We start from the raw sequence: 15,147 nt of genomic DNA, 5'->3' as shown, positions 1-15,147 counted from the left end.
AAACCCAAAATCTATTGTTTACATCCTACAAAATACAATGCAAATGTCTATCTGAAAGGAAGTAGGAACAAAATTGCAGTACACTCAAAAACTAAAATATAAACAGCATGAGAAAATTCCTCAGATACCTACTGCTATATTTATGCTTACAATTCAGACAAATCTTACTTTTTCTCATGCAGCAGACATGACACAATTCTCTATCGTCCTTGCCATCTGAACTAGCACATGTACACTCCTCCAAGTCAAACTTCTCACAGATAGAGCCAGCACATTGCTGTGAGACAAAAGCATGAGAACACAAAAATCAGTTTCACTTTTAAGAACACCGATATTAGGAAAGATACACATTTTTAATAGCTGAAAACATGATGACAGGTCTAAAGATGCTTATCAATAAAAGTAAGAGCTTGACAGTCTTCTAAATTTTATACATCAATTATTGCAGTTATTCAGTTGCAGTGTTCAGGGTTCTTTGTTTTTTTTTTAAAGGTGATTTATCATATTTTATTCTTTTAACACTGCATCTTCTTTTGGCATCTCAAAGTACCTTGCAAAACAGTCACAGCACTGCAATTTACACTGCAACAGAATTACCCCAAACTTCTTAGTAAAATAAATCAAAATTGTATCCTCAAGAATATTTTATCTTAGAAAATAGTAAAACTTAATGGTTGGAAAAACTACGTAATTCCACTGTGGGAGGACCCTTGCAAGTTAAAATAATAATAGTAGTACTAAAAAAAACCCAAAACTGTGTAATTATAACCTTGACTAAAAACCCAGTAACTATATAAAGACAATTCATCTATCTTTAAGATGTCTCTAATTAGACAAAAGATTATTACAAGCAGTATCACTTGATTAGAAATGTGGACTGGAGAAAACATACTTATAGCAACACAAGTTACAGCCCTTTAAGAGGATAACTTTTTGCTTGTTTCTGCTTCCAAGTAAACAGAGATCAATTTTGTAAGAGGCTTGCCATGAATATTTCATAGCAACTACCACAGACTCTTTGACCCTGGAAACTAATGGCAGGTTAGCCTAACTCTATATGCATGCACATGGGTAGAAGAGCTGTAGATTATCATTGAACCAAATTCAACACGTACTGATAGGCTATCTAATTTTCTAAGGCAACAAAAATCACTTGACCAAGACCAAATAAAAATGGAAAGATGGAACTAGGATATAAAGCATTTTCATATTCCAGATTTTTACAAAAAAATGTAAACAGAACCTTCCAAAATAGTAAAGCTATCTTGGTATTTGTTATCTGCTTAACATTCTGTGTGCCTCTATTTAATCCAATTGGAATGAATAAGTCAAATGTTGTTCAATACTGCATCAAGTATTGAAACCGTATCACTTCATATAACAGCGCCTGGCAATAGATGACAGTAGGTGCATGTGATTCTAAACCAGACATACCCCATTTAAACAAACTTGTGTGTTCCGGTTGCAAGCTGTGAAGTTTTTTTTAGGCTCAGATGCTGGACAGAGAGCACTGACACCATCACACATTCCTTCCTTTGCACAGTCAGAATCATTTCGACACTTATCAGTCCTCAGTTTGAAATTACACTGTGCAGTACAGCAAGGGCCTTGACTAGGGCTAGAAATAAACAGAAAACGTGGATGTAAAGAAAGCATGAATGATTCAAGAAGAACTATTCATCCTGAGAATAACTCAAATACTCAACATATTCCTGATTTCAGTAAAATGTGAATTGAAAATAATTTTCTTCTGTCCCTTAAGGTAACAAAAGGTTACTGCATTGCATAGAAATTTCTTAGTCATAGAGTAGCTCATTAAACTACTTGTATTAGTTTAGAAAAGCAGTACAAGCACATTTTAGAGCATGTAGAAGAGAAATAGCATTTCAAAGTTTGTATATTCCATTAGGAATTGGCAAAATTATTTTGGAAACAACTGATTAGTTTGATAGTATCTGAATCAATGTAATAACTAAGTCAAGATTTATCTTCACTGATTAACGTCTGTAAGAAATAATTTTTTTTTCTGTTTTCTGCAGCCATGCCACTTACATTGTTAATATAAATAAGTAAAGGGAAGACAATGGGTCAGACCTTGTGTCAGAAATCAGTTAAGTATATGAACAAATTTTGGGGAAAGACTTGTGAAAGGAGCCATGTAGCTTCATTGGTTTCCCTGAAACACTCTGGCTTCTCTCTGCCACAAATATCAAAGCACCTGAGCCCCTTTTGCTATGTACACCAGTACATCATACCAGTATACAATTTCTCTTTCTGATGCTGGGCTTCAGTATACATGCCATTACAAGCAGCAGAGTGAAGGTTATAAAACATACCAAACTACTGGATTAAAGCTAAACATCCTGAGTTATCATCTCAAATTATTCTGTCTCTCAACACTACTCACAGTATGTGCTCATTGGCATTCAGTGGACATCAGAAGATAGCACAGACCTTCTATAGGTCAGGATCTATTTTTAAATTACTGCATGCTAAGAAAAATCACTTATATCACATATGAAAGACTAAAATACGTGCAAAGCAGCTGGAGAGATACCACAGTTTCCTTAAATGTATTTATGTGATCCATTCTTACACTGTAATTTGCTCTATCTTTGGAAATGTTGTACAGCAAAATTTTCAACATTAACAGAACCGGGAAAAGGGAAAATGATGCAACATTACAATCTGCTGAATACAGAGAGCAAAGTAAGGAAGTGGTAATGGTAACTGATTTACTCAGAAGAAAATTGCTCCTCCCCATACGTGCAACATAAACTCTCACAACCCTATTCTAAGATAAGACAATATAAGGCCTGTATGTTGGCAGAAATTTTAAGAATCTGCAAGGGAAGGGGGGGAAAAAGAAAGGACAAAATTATCGAGACTATGAATTCACAGGAGATGGTCCATTCTACCACACCTATACTGTCAAACACATTTTATCAGTAGATGCCACCTTTACTTCCACTGCAAGGACAAAGATAATTTTTAAGAGCAGGAAAGCTTAACTAAACCAAAATTGTTTATGTTGTATTAAAAGGCTGAGCTGGTTTAGACTTAAAAATATCAACAATTTTCTCTTAATCTTTGGCTAGGATTCTAACCTAATGTTAGGTTAATATCTGTCTCTAGAGAGGAACAAAAGGTTATACCTTTCATGTGAAAACAATCCACTTCAGTTTTCAGATAAGGTAAAAATTTAACACCTATCTTAACTCACAGAATTAAAAGAAAGAAGTTGACTTCATCACCAGTCTTATGATCTTTAAAAGTTTCTCTTATAAATCATTGCATACACAACATTGCCAAGATACAAGGTGACTTTAAATCATAGTTTGATTAATTTATAAAACAAGCATTTAACAAATAAAATAAATCAACTATACCCTTCAGTCATCTTCCAGTTAAGCAATGTCATAGAAATGGCACTAGGTACTGCACTATCCTTTGGGCAATGAATTCTTTACCGTACCAATTGTTAAAACAGCATCCTGCTCATGGATTTCTCAATCATGCAGCTTTTGCACAATACATTTCTGATAAAGATTACAGAATTTCAACACATTTTTCTGATACCTTAGTACTGACGTAAATACGTTGCTGTATTGTATTTTTTCAAAAGCTAGAGAACAGTCACTTAAAGCAAAGCAAGTTACAAACAGCACCAAGAACTGCATAGCATAATTGTGCTTATGAACTTCTCTCTCACTGTATAAGGCCTTTTGAACAAAATAAACACTTTGAAAATAATGTGGCTAAACAGACTCTGATTCTAAAATATCAATTATAGCTACTGATAAATCCCCCAAATTAAGATATACTGTAAAAGATATCCACAATACCTGCAGGATTTGCCTGGTCTTAACTTGCATTTTTTATCTTCTGGTTGGTTTGCATCATAACAGCATTCATCTTTACACTGGTCACTGTATCCACAGTCACACTGTTCTCCTTGTTCAACCAGTCCATTACCACAGATGGGCTGACCAGATTCTGAAAAAAGCCAGTATATTTATGTACAAAGCTGTAAAAATAACACGCAAGCAGACTTAAAAATGTTAATGCTGACTTGCAATTACATCCAGCTAATCATGACTGAAAAACCTGGTCAAGATGGACTTCAGACTAGAGCTCAAGTTAGCCTGCATTATTTGCTTGCCACTGAGCTTAGTCATTCCTACAATTCATAGAATTCTAAGCCTCTGAGTAAGGTGTTTGTTGATAACAATGGGGGTTTCTTGAATGGGTAGGAAACCAACTGTGAGTAGTAGAACTTTCCTGCTAAGTCTCCAATGGACCTGCATCCTTTCCTGCACTCCTCCATTAACATTCTAAGAACCTCAATGCAAAAGCTGATGGTACTAGGTTGAATTACTACTACTCTAAAACCAAAACCTTTGTGCTGCACAAATCTCACAAAATTTGAGATCTCACGCATCAGACTCCAGAAAGAAAATTACTGCAAAATAATGTTTAAATAGAATTTCCTGTATTTTAATTTCTGCTCCTTAACACTTGTCCTTTCACTGGGTATGACTGAAACCAGTCCTGCCCTGTACTGTTTAATCTCTCCCACCAGGCACTTAGAAAGACAAGAGCCTACCACTCCCTATCCTTCTCTTCTCCAGACTAAGCAGTTTCAGCTCTCACAGCCTGTCCTCATGTCAGATGCTCCAATCCCTTGATAATCTTTGCAGCTCTTTGCTGGACTCACTCTAGTATATCCATGTCTTTTCTGTACTTGGAAGGCCAGAACTTGACACAATACTCCAGATCACAGATTAAATTTTTGTAGTTACAGAATCTGTCAGTAAATTTAAAAAAGTAAGCTAAATACAAAAATAAAATAAATACAAATAAAATACATTTCTAATTAAGTGTAACAGTAATAGTTTAGCCATTCTGCTTCCAGGATGAGCAAATACATACCAACAAAACAATTATTTCTCTTTTTCTCAAGAACTTGGCTGATATTTCGAATGCTACAGATAGAAAACTTGTTGTTGTTAAGTTTGTCCCCGGATGTAGCTCTTGCATACATTATATAATTGCCATTTTCTTTTTGTCCCAAGTTCTTGGACTCTCCTGGAGTACACTCCATTCCAGAATCATGCTGCAAAAGAAGTATTTTAAAGCTATTTCTAATCAAGACAGCTTCTCTATTTTTTTGATATCTTGTTATATATATGCAAAAGTAACCAACCCAATTCAGTAACCTTAACACAGTGAGAACAGAAGGTTCATAAAAACAAAGTACTATAATATACTATATGGTTTCTTGGAATACAAAAAGCATACAGAAAGTAAAGATTTGGGGTTTGCTTTGTTGGTTTTATAGTGATCACGGTTTTTGTTTGTTGTTGTCATAGTTCCAACCTGAAAAATTTGTCATCTCCTAAAAAGTAGCTTTAGGGTCACAAAGTCTTCTGTGGAATAAAAGCAGGAGGAGTTAACTGAAATCACAGTCTATTCTTTTTTCTTGTTTTGAAGGAGATATAACGAGATCTTCAGAGCAGAAGTTTGTTTCTGTGAGCCAGTGACAAGATCTGTATAGTAACTGGCATGATGAATGCATTTCATTACAGGATGGCATACTAAGAACTAGCATCTTGAGAAAATACTAAGTGTAAGAGAAACTCTAATGCTGTTTTGATGTATCCTACTTTCTAGAAATGCAACCTTAGTCCCCAGAAGAAGTAGGCAAATTTTAAAATTTGCAGCATAGTTGTGAGAACTATAGAATTCATTATAGTTTAGAAGGACCAAACCTGTGCTTTCACTTATTTCCCTGGACCAAATGCAACTCAGACTAAAATTAAAAGAACCATTTTCCAGGATGATTCAAAAGATGTTTCACACTGTGGGACTGGTTTTTTACTTTCATGTGTTCACATTTTCAGTTATATTTGAAAGGCTTGTTCCCACTCAGAAGAGTGTTAAGAATTTTCTCAAGGCACATGAAGAAAGCTTCATATGTGAACATCTGGTGAGGCCACACCTTGAGTATTGTGTCCAGTTTTGGGCACCTCAATACAATAGAGATGTCGAGGTGCTGGAGCGAGTGCAGAGGGCAATGAAGCTGGGGAAGGGCCTGGAGAATAAATCTTATGAAAAGCGACTGAAGGAGCTGGGGCTGTTTAGTTTGAAAAAGAGAAGGCTGAGGGGAGACCTCATTGCTCTCTACAACTACCTGAAAGGACATTGTAGAGTGGCTGGTGATGGTCTCTTCTCCCAGGTAATTAGTGATAGAACAAGAGGGAACAACCTTGAGCTGCGACTGGGCATTCAGAAAATCTTTTTCATGGAAAGAGTGGTCAGGCATTGGAATGGGATGCCCAGGGAGGTGGTTGAGTTGCCAGCCCAGGATATGTTTAAGGGTTGTTTGTATGTGGTGCTTGGGGATATGGTTTAGGGGTAGAATAGGGCTATCGGTTGGTGATCCTGAGGGTCTTTTCCAACCTGAATGTTTCTGTGATCTGTTTTGGAAGAACTTGTTATTCAGTCAATATCTTGATTTCATTTCACTTCCAAGAGTAGAAAGCACATATACTTAAGTTCAAAATCAAAAATTCCAAACCCGAAAAACTTTGTTCTCATCTCCAGCAAAACCAAAAGTTTCATGCTTTCAGCTTGCCATAAGCAAATCACATCCCTAAACAACTGTGAAGACAATTTTGCTGCAGTAAGCTTTTAAGTACAAAGAATAAAACATAAAAAAGAGCTAATTCTTTCTTCATTTGTTGAATAAAGTGTCATCTTAATCAATTCTGCATTGCTTCTTCCTTTTCTCCTATACAGTTAAAAGATGTCTTCAATAAGAAACAAGCAAGTTGAGCAAATATAGCCCCTTCATAGTAGATTGAACTAGTAGAAAAAAACAATTCACAAAATCCACCAGGAGCTTAATTTGGCAATCTGGTTTTTTTTCTGTTTGTATGCCATGTGCTTGCACACATGCAGCTATGATCATATTTTCTTTGTTAATAAGAGTAAAAACTCCATGTGCAACCCATGAACTTCAAAACAGTTGAACTGAGTTCACAGATCAACAGTAATACTCACAGGTGAGCCAAAGTTATGCCCAACCTCATGTGCAAAAGTAATGTGAGAAACCTTAGGAGGCACATGAGAACCATAGTTCTGAACTGTGATGATTCCAGTGTTCAGTGACTTCTTCTTACCATCTGAATACAGTTTGCTCTTTTCACATATTCCGCCAGAGCTCCCTGCATTTAGACAAAAGCACAAGAGTAAATAATTTAAGGAAAGAAGTACCGTGTTTCTTTTTCTAGTGACATTTAGAACAAGAAACAGCTTGCAGCTCAGTGAATGCAGATGGACTAGGAGTTCTTCCATGTAATTAATATTAACCCAACTTTGAAAGTAGATTAGATTTATCCACACTAATGCTCTCAAGCACTGAACGGATACATTCACAGAAGTTAGCTGCCTTAGAATAGCTATTAATCAAGAGCTATTTTGGGCTTTCACCGCACAGACAAGCTCTGATTTCTCATACTTGTAACATAAGGCTAGCAGGGTGCAATGTCCAATACAGGTAGCCTCAATCTACATCCCTTTTGGATTTAACTAAGCAAAACACCACACAGTAAAACCACAGGGGATCCTCTCTCATAGCATGAGCATTTATATAAAATGCCTAAGTGCATCAAACTTACTGTTTAGAAACTTACTGTCTTGAAATTATGACTTCAATATCCCTCAAATTTTCCATAATTTGTCTTTGTACTGAGGCATTATCAATGTTCTAAAATTCAGGTATTCTGTTCCTAATATAAGTTGTATATATAAAAAACACGCTGAAGAAGTTTCCTTGCTCTCCAAAGTACAACTTACTTCTACTGAAACATCCCATTTAACCTAGGTCAGTATGTGTGTTATGGAAGGTACATTCCAATTCATTCTGTGCTTGCTCAGTATATAATCTAGGCTACCCATGACATACCCAGATTCTTATTTACACAGGCCATCTGTGTAATATTCTTCCTGTGGTTCTTTCACAGTCACTAAGGTTAGTCCACAAAGGTCCTTCTAACATACTTCATGGGTCCAGTGATCTCTTACCACTCTGAATATTCTACTAATACTTATTTGAACATTTTTGTTTCCTATAATCAAAGCCTGAAAGACTTTGTGTCTGTCATGTGGCATGACGTGTCGTTTAAAAACCCCTGTCATACCACAACAGTTTTCCACATAGCTCCAGTACTGTACAACCAATGTGTGCTTTACAGGAAATTATAGCAGTAAATGAAGGGTACAATGTAGCTACATCTCATGAACAGTTTAATGTTTATTCCACAATTACTCAAATTTTGTTAAAGCTCTTTATAATGTTGTCAATAAAAGTATCCACTCTCTTGCAAACGTCTCAGTACTTGTTCTTCAGCACAATTCCTTATTATAGAGAAATACACTTTAGGAACAAAACAAGGGAAGACTGTTCCTTCTGAATTTCTGACTTTGATTTGTACAAAAGTCTCAACAATTTGAAAATTGTCCTGAGCTATAATTAAAGACTTTGTATTTACTCAAATTTAAAGACTAACAACTTTCTACTGTATCATTTCATAAAACTAATACATCTTATGAGACAACATCTAGGAGAAATGTCTTTAGATGCTGCACACAGAGACCATTGTTTGTTTTCTTAAATCAAGAGACATGCTTCAGACCCAAAATAAAGAACTAGATGGAAATGAATGAGAAGCAGCTCAAGAGAAGTCACACAATAATCATTCTAGTATTTCCCAGAACAAGATCTCACCTGTTTTACTGTACTTCAAAAAATAAATAAAGAAAATTGCTTCCAATACTATCTAGAAAACCAAAGTATTCGGCAGTGTAGTTCTACTATAAAATTCAAACTGTGTAGTCGCAAGCTTTGTTTATAGCAGAAATGCTTGTTTCTTCTATCACTTTACTGGTCACTTATACCCATCATAAACAAAAAGCCATTCAAGTAATACCACCTTTGTGTAATAAAAGAAACACATCTTTCTTTAATGATCACATCTTGCTCATCAGAAAGACAGCAAGACTAACTGAAGTGACACAATATGCTGTTAAATAAAATAAAAATCAAACCATACCCAAGCAAAATTGTGACAAATTGGTTTTGAGATTTTTGTCTGTTTGCTGTCAATTTAAATGCCAGTTTCTATGTTTCTCCTTTGTATCTGCCCGCAATACTTAATCTTATAACACTGAAGTTTTCAATATAATTACCTGAAGGAGCTCCAACCCAAGCCAGACCAAGGACTCCATCATCAAAGTCACGGTCTGTAAACACATAGGCCAAACAATAATCATCATGATTCTGCTCCGAGTTCAGTTCCAAAAACTTTTCCACACCAATGTTAGGAAATCTGAAGGGATTGGAAGAGTCCTTTTCGTCTACAGTTGTGTTAATCTGAAAGTAAATGGAAAGAAATTGTAAGCCATGGTTCATTTGTACTTGACTTGTAAATACCAGCTAAGGGGCTCTCTCTAGTCAATACCTTGTTATGTTAAACAGTTTCATATGTTGCTAAAGATTTATAGGCCTTCACAAATTACCATACTAATATTCAGAAAACTAAGTTCTACAATAAAGGATGAATTGCATTTGTGTAGTAAATTCCCAGTCTCTTATTTCTTTCTTTTTCCTTTCCATCAAAACTCAAAAGTTTAAATTTATTATCTTAAATAACTTCTAAAAGGAACTTTCAATCTGGATAGCCATTATCTATTTTAATATTAAAGTTATTGGAGAGAAACATAGTCTATTTGCCACAAAAATCAACACTACACTGCTAAACCAACAGTTATTCCCATAAAAATTGCCTACAGCTTAACAGAAGTGTGGGCTTTTGACAATAAACACTAAAATCAAACCAAATAAATGGGTTAGGGAATAAGTTGCTACAGAGACTTGCATTGCAAAACTACTAACAATAAGTGGTTACAAGAGAACAGCAATAGGCTTTGTGGAAACCACAGCCTCCGAGCACTATCAGGGAAGCTAAAAGTATTTCCAATACAACTTACTCTTATTCGTTTCACCATGAAGCTGATGTTACGGATACCTGAGAAATCCGTTGACTGGTAAATTGTGTCAATTGCTTTAACATGGCTGGAGATCTGTCAAAAAAGTGAAAGTAACTACAGTTCAGAGATCTACACAGTACACTGTAGCTTATCTGTAGCGTAAACTGCAAGGTCTATGCTTTTACATGTAAGATTATTGTGCCACATGACTCTTCACAGGACTTCTGAATCAAACACTGATGGCAAATAATGGGAATAAATCACTATATAACCTGGTAACTGCATTGCCACCATGAGCAGCCAAGTATTCTGCAGTTTCCCTTTTTCTTCCCTAACGTATTGCTATCAACTATTCACATACCTGTTTGTGATACTGGTTCCATTAGTTGCTATGATAACCCTGTCATTAACATCACATTCCAAGTATTGTATTTATTTTTTTAATTTAAAAAAATTACTTTTTCAGCGTTTTTATTTCATTTCCAGTACACGATAAACATTAAAAAAAAAAGGATAATTTATTTTTTCAAGAGCACAAAGAAATCACTGAAGGTAACTACAGAGCTTTGGAAAATGTTACTTCAACTATATATGTAACAATATAATCAGATTTGCAAGTGGAACTAAACTTTGGACTTCAAGAGAAGTTAGTTAACATACTAGATATATTTTTAGCAAGTGATAGGGAAAAAAACCCCAACTTTTTCTACTTACTTGTATATTGATAAATGAAAAGCACCTGCCTTTCATCACCACTGCTTTTTTAACCTTCCACTACATCAGATGCTACAAGGACAGATGTCAAGTGTCATTAACTCACAGTGTTTTGAACTAAAATTTCCAATGGAAGGCAATGCAAGTGTTAACAGAGAGGCTTGGCAGACAAACAGAACAGAACTCTTCTGGAAGTAGTATTTTTCTGAGTAAAAATGAAGAAAAGTCAGACTGCAAGTCTTGATCAGAGCTGCTAAACAAATCACAGCCATCACTATAATTTAAAACAAAGGAATTGGAAATACCTGTGCAATTACAGCTTCCCTTGTTCCATAATGCTTGTAGAACAGATGGTCAGTCTGAATATACAGCTGACATGTATTTTTTTCAGCCTGAGTAGCACGCTTTTTTCTTAAAACTTTTGGACCATTGTTTTTAGGCTCTTCAACAGGCTTCTATATATACATAGAAAATAAATTTATTAATTGTGTAAACCTACACGCTACCTAAAAAATAGGAATGGGATTTTATAAACATACACCACTAATACAAACAGATTTTTATTCTTTAACCCACAAAGCTTTATAAATCTTGAATGAAACTCAGTATGCTACAGCCAGTTTTCAAGTATGCCATCTATTTTTACATGGTATCTCTGTCAAACCTTTCTGTGCATTTCATTTTGCATTAGAAAACGCAGTCAATGTGAAATAGTTTTTTTAATTTGTGTGATCTTTGGAATTTTCCTTTGATAATCCTTTCTAAAATGAACAAGCAGTTTGTAGATTAGAAAAAAAAAAAAATCAACAGTGCCATGGGACTTAAATGCACCCTTCCTAACACAGGTTATTTCACATTGTAACTACCTTAGTCAGCTGCCTCAGCAAACAGAAAAACTTAAAGACTTCAGCACGAAACAAGTGGAACCCTAAACATGAAGTTAAAATAATGCTCATTAGTCAGAGATCTATCTCCTAACACCTTTGCCCTCACTGGTTGGTTCCCTACTCTCTCCATGAGGTTTTACAAGTATAATTTTGGGGAAGTATGTTATTGTTACCAGCACTGAATTGCATAATACTGTTGATAATTTCTTGAGCCACAATGTAAATGAACTTTAAGCTGCTGCTGCTGCTATTTAACAAGCCATACTGTATAGTTTTGTTGACACATACTTAACTGACAACAAAATGATGCCAAAACTTAGAACAGCTAAGAACAAAGCTGAGCAACTCAATTTACTATTGGAAGGCATTGGAAAAAAGATCCCATTTCATGGCAAGTAGTGCAAACCTGAAGGCAAAAAGCTGCAGGACCATAAAGCGGTACACAAGTCCCCCTTATGCTTGCCTCCTAATTATAGGCAATCTGTAGCATCCTGTAACACCTTCAATCTTGCAACATGGCTATTATGATCCTCCCACTCTTATCACTTCATTTATGACTGAAAGCACTCAGATACTACAAAAATGAGTTACATTAACGTAACTTGAAAATCTAAGTTATTACTCTTTAAGGACTAATACATTACTTAAGAGATGAAGGGATCCTGCAACTCTTCCTCTTCAACTGCAATAAAACATGTTCCTCATCTCAAGCTCGATTTCTACATCCATCTAAAATTCCAATTGCTGAAAAATCTGAGACCATGTAGGATTCATTAAGGCTATGAGCTAGCACACCTATGCTGTATAAGCAGATAAAGAATTTAGGAAAGTTATCTTAACAAGAAAACTCAAGCAACAATTTAAGTACCTCACAATGTCAAGGGATGATGACTAATCAAACATAAAAGGGGCAACATCCAAGAAATAAGAAGTTATTACATAAATTTCTATTCAACATAATCCATTAGTCTGTGTTGTACCTTTGTGGATGGCTCTTCTATACCAGTCATCTGGTACTTCTGCATTCTTTCGAATACTGAATGATCTGCACAGCCTCCTTGTGGTCCATATTTATGTGGATATTCTAAAATGAAGACAGGTTGAGTTTTCAAATTCAAAGTACCATTGTAAAATATGCTTGTATCACTGCAATTTACTGTTTGTGTCCAATATTGCCCACATGGTCTTTAAAAAAAACAAACCAAAACAACCCCCCCCACACAAAAAACCCTAAACTCCAAACCAACAAAACCCGCAAACAACAACAACGACAAAAAACCCCTACCCAAAACCCAAACAAACAAAACCAAAACCCCATAAAAACCCTGAACAAACAAACACCAAACCCCCACATTTCTAAGACTCAAAAAAGGGAAAATCTCTTCTTAGCATTCTTTTCTTATAGATAATATCAGAAAATATGATGGGCAAATATCTTAACATAAGAACAAGAGCTATTATTTACATATATGTACTAACTAGCTTAAACTAACAGCAGCCTTAAATAAAATGAACTCACAACAGAAAAATCACTGGAAATCAAGTACATGAATGAGTGATCTGATTAACAATGGAGTGGAACACTGGCTTTGCAATAACCAACATTAAACAAGAAGCACTGTTTGGATCCTGTTTACTATCATTAGATAAAACTTTATTGCAAAAGATTATAGATATGATCATTCCCTTTTTTTGCCTTTTTTTTTATCCTCCTGCTGTAGTATTTAAAAACTAAAGTTCTCATTACCCACTATCTAATTTCACACTATCAACCACTTCTCTTCAACAAAAGCATATTACACAAGGGTGTGAGCAACGGACAATACAGCCTCACCATCAGCATGCTATCTATATAAATCCAGTGTAATGTTAAAGACCCCTGCAGGTGGCAACTGCTGAAACCCATAGCAATCAACTGGAAATAGGACTGCAGAGCATATTCTGCAGCAGCACAAAAAGCCATTCTGTGCTGCCATCACACTTTTACTCATATTCTGTAGCATTATGACAATTGACAGAATAGTACTAAAAATAAATGCTCTCAGTGCATTAGACAAAATAAGCAATCTTTCTTCTGCATCCTGTTTCCCAAAGAGATTAGGAAATCTCTTAATACGTTTTTAATACTAAGTGCCTGTAAATCAGACAAATATTTATTTCTCACCTCAGAAACAATCATCTAGTAATAAACACTTTAAAAGCACAACAGATAAAATTGTAAGAAATTGAACATGAAATAGCCTGCAACGGTAATTGCCATTGTTTTGCACTTGCTGGAAAAGAAAAATCCTCCCTGACAGGTTTGAATCTGCCCTGCTAAACACAGGAAGCAGATTATATAGCATAGTTCACTTTGGAACTATGCCTGGTTTTCCAAGGAAGTTGCATACAAAGTACTCCTGTACAACCTGTGCTAGCTTCCATGGTCCTCCTCTGGCAGGGGGTTGGGACTTGGGACTTGATCTTTGGAGGTCCCTTCCAACCCCTAACATCCTGGGGTATTCTCTTGATAAATGCTGCATTACCCCCAAACTGTGAAGACACAACTGTGTTGCCTCTTCATCTTTTGTGATTTCTCATTTCCACCATCCCCTGCATCAGCTCCATTTCTGGAGCTAAGCAGGAACCACATGATGTCAGATGACTTGGACAGTTTTGACCTCCATCACTGAAGTCTGGTCCATGTTTTTGTGAAGCTTTTAAATGCTTTGAGTTATAGCCTTCCACCAGCTCTTTGGGATCCAGAGCTTCTTACTCTATTCCTAACACACTCCTGAGAATTTGTCATGGGAAAACACATGCCCTTACCAGGAAATGATTTCTTACAGTTAATGCAAAGTTGAGGAAAAACTAGAAGTGTACCCCTTCCTCACGTCTGTAAAGGAAAAGTTTAATGACAGGGTCAGTTCTCAAACTAGAGAGTGTCCTCAGGCGAAACAAATGCTTTCGCTTTCTTTTCCTGTATTGTCCAGTTTCCCATTTTCCACTTTCAATTTTGTACATCCTGACAGCACATTAAAAAATAGTAACTATAGATGAAAAAAAAAAGTATTGTAATTTCATATTTCTCGACAAGGAAATCTTCTTCTAACTACATGGCAGATTATTATTAATGATACATGCAACTACAGATCCTCAACAGAAGATTTTTTATCCTTTAAAAAAGGCATTATCTGCTGCAAAGAGATTCCTGATCACATAAGTTTTCTTCTTCCACATGTCAGTGTGGAAGAAAATAGTATGATCTGGTAAGCATTAAAGTTAACTGCTTAATGGATATTGGATTTAGGCATCTGGGGCAAGGATATGACATCAAACTTCCATTAAAAATTATGGAAATTCAGTTCTTCAACAGCCAAAGCGATATGTCCCATATAGCAAAAGCAATAGTATCAGAACAACATTCAAATTTTAAGCAGATACAAATAATCCTTACTACAGATTTCACTCTAAGCAGTCTCTCACACTGCGCTCCCATGACGACTGCCAAGTA

At 35.7% G+C, this 15,147-nt stretch overlaps 1 protein-coding gene across 1 annotated transcript in view; it reads right to left on the bottom strand.

Moving 5' to 3' along the window:
• Nucleotides 1-15,147, bottom strand: part of ADAM10 (ADAM metallopeptidase domain 10) — a 41,971-nt gene that overhangs the window by 1,702 nt on the left and 25,122 nt on the right. The window contains exons 5-13 of the mRNA XM_054388401.1: nucleotides 12,635-12,738; nucleotides 11,073-11,222; nucleotides 10,054-10,146; nucleotides 9,253-9,436; nucleotides 7,066-7,229; nucleotides 4,933-5,116; nucleotides 3,846-3,996; nucleotides 1,435-1,618; nucleotides 169-277 (exon numbers count right to left, since the gene is read on the bottom strand). Of these exons, the coding sequence (XP_054244376.1) occupies nucleotides 169-277; nucleotides 1,435-1,618; nucleotides 3,846-3,996; nucleotides 4,933-5,116; nucleotides 7,066-7,229; nucleotides 9,253-9,436; nucleotides 10,054-10,146; nucleotides 11,073-11,222; nucleotides 12,635-12,738 (1,323 nt within the window). The remainder of the gene's footprint in view (nucleotides 1-168; nucleotides 278-1,434; nucleotides 1,619-3,845; nucleotides 3,997-4,932; nucleotides 5,117-7,065; nucleotides 7,230-9,252; nucleotides 9,437-10,053; nucleotides 10,147-11,072; nucleotides 11,223-12,634; nucleotides 12,739-15,147) is intronic.

This window comes from Indicator indicator, chromosome 16 (genome assembly GCF_027791375.1).
Source record: "Indicator indicator isolate 239-I01 chromosome 16, UM_Iind_1.1, whole genome shotgun sequence".
In the NCBI taxonomy this organism is placed as follows: domain Eukaryota; kingdom Metazoa; phylum Chordata; class Aves; order Piciformes; family Indicatoridae; genus Indicator; species Indicator indicator.
This window is presented reverse-complemented; position numbering and strand designations above follow the sequence as displayed.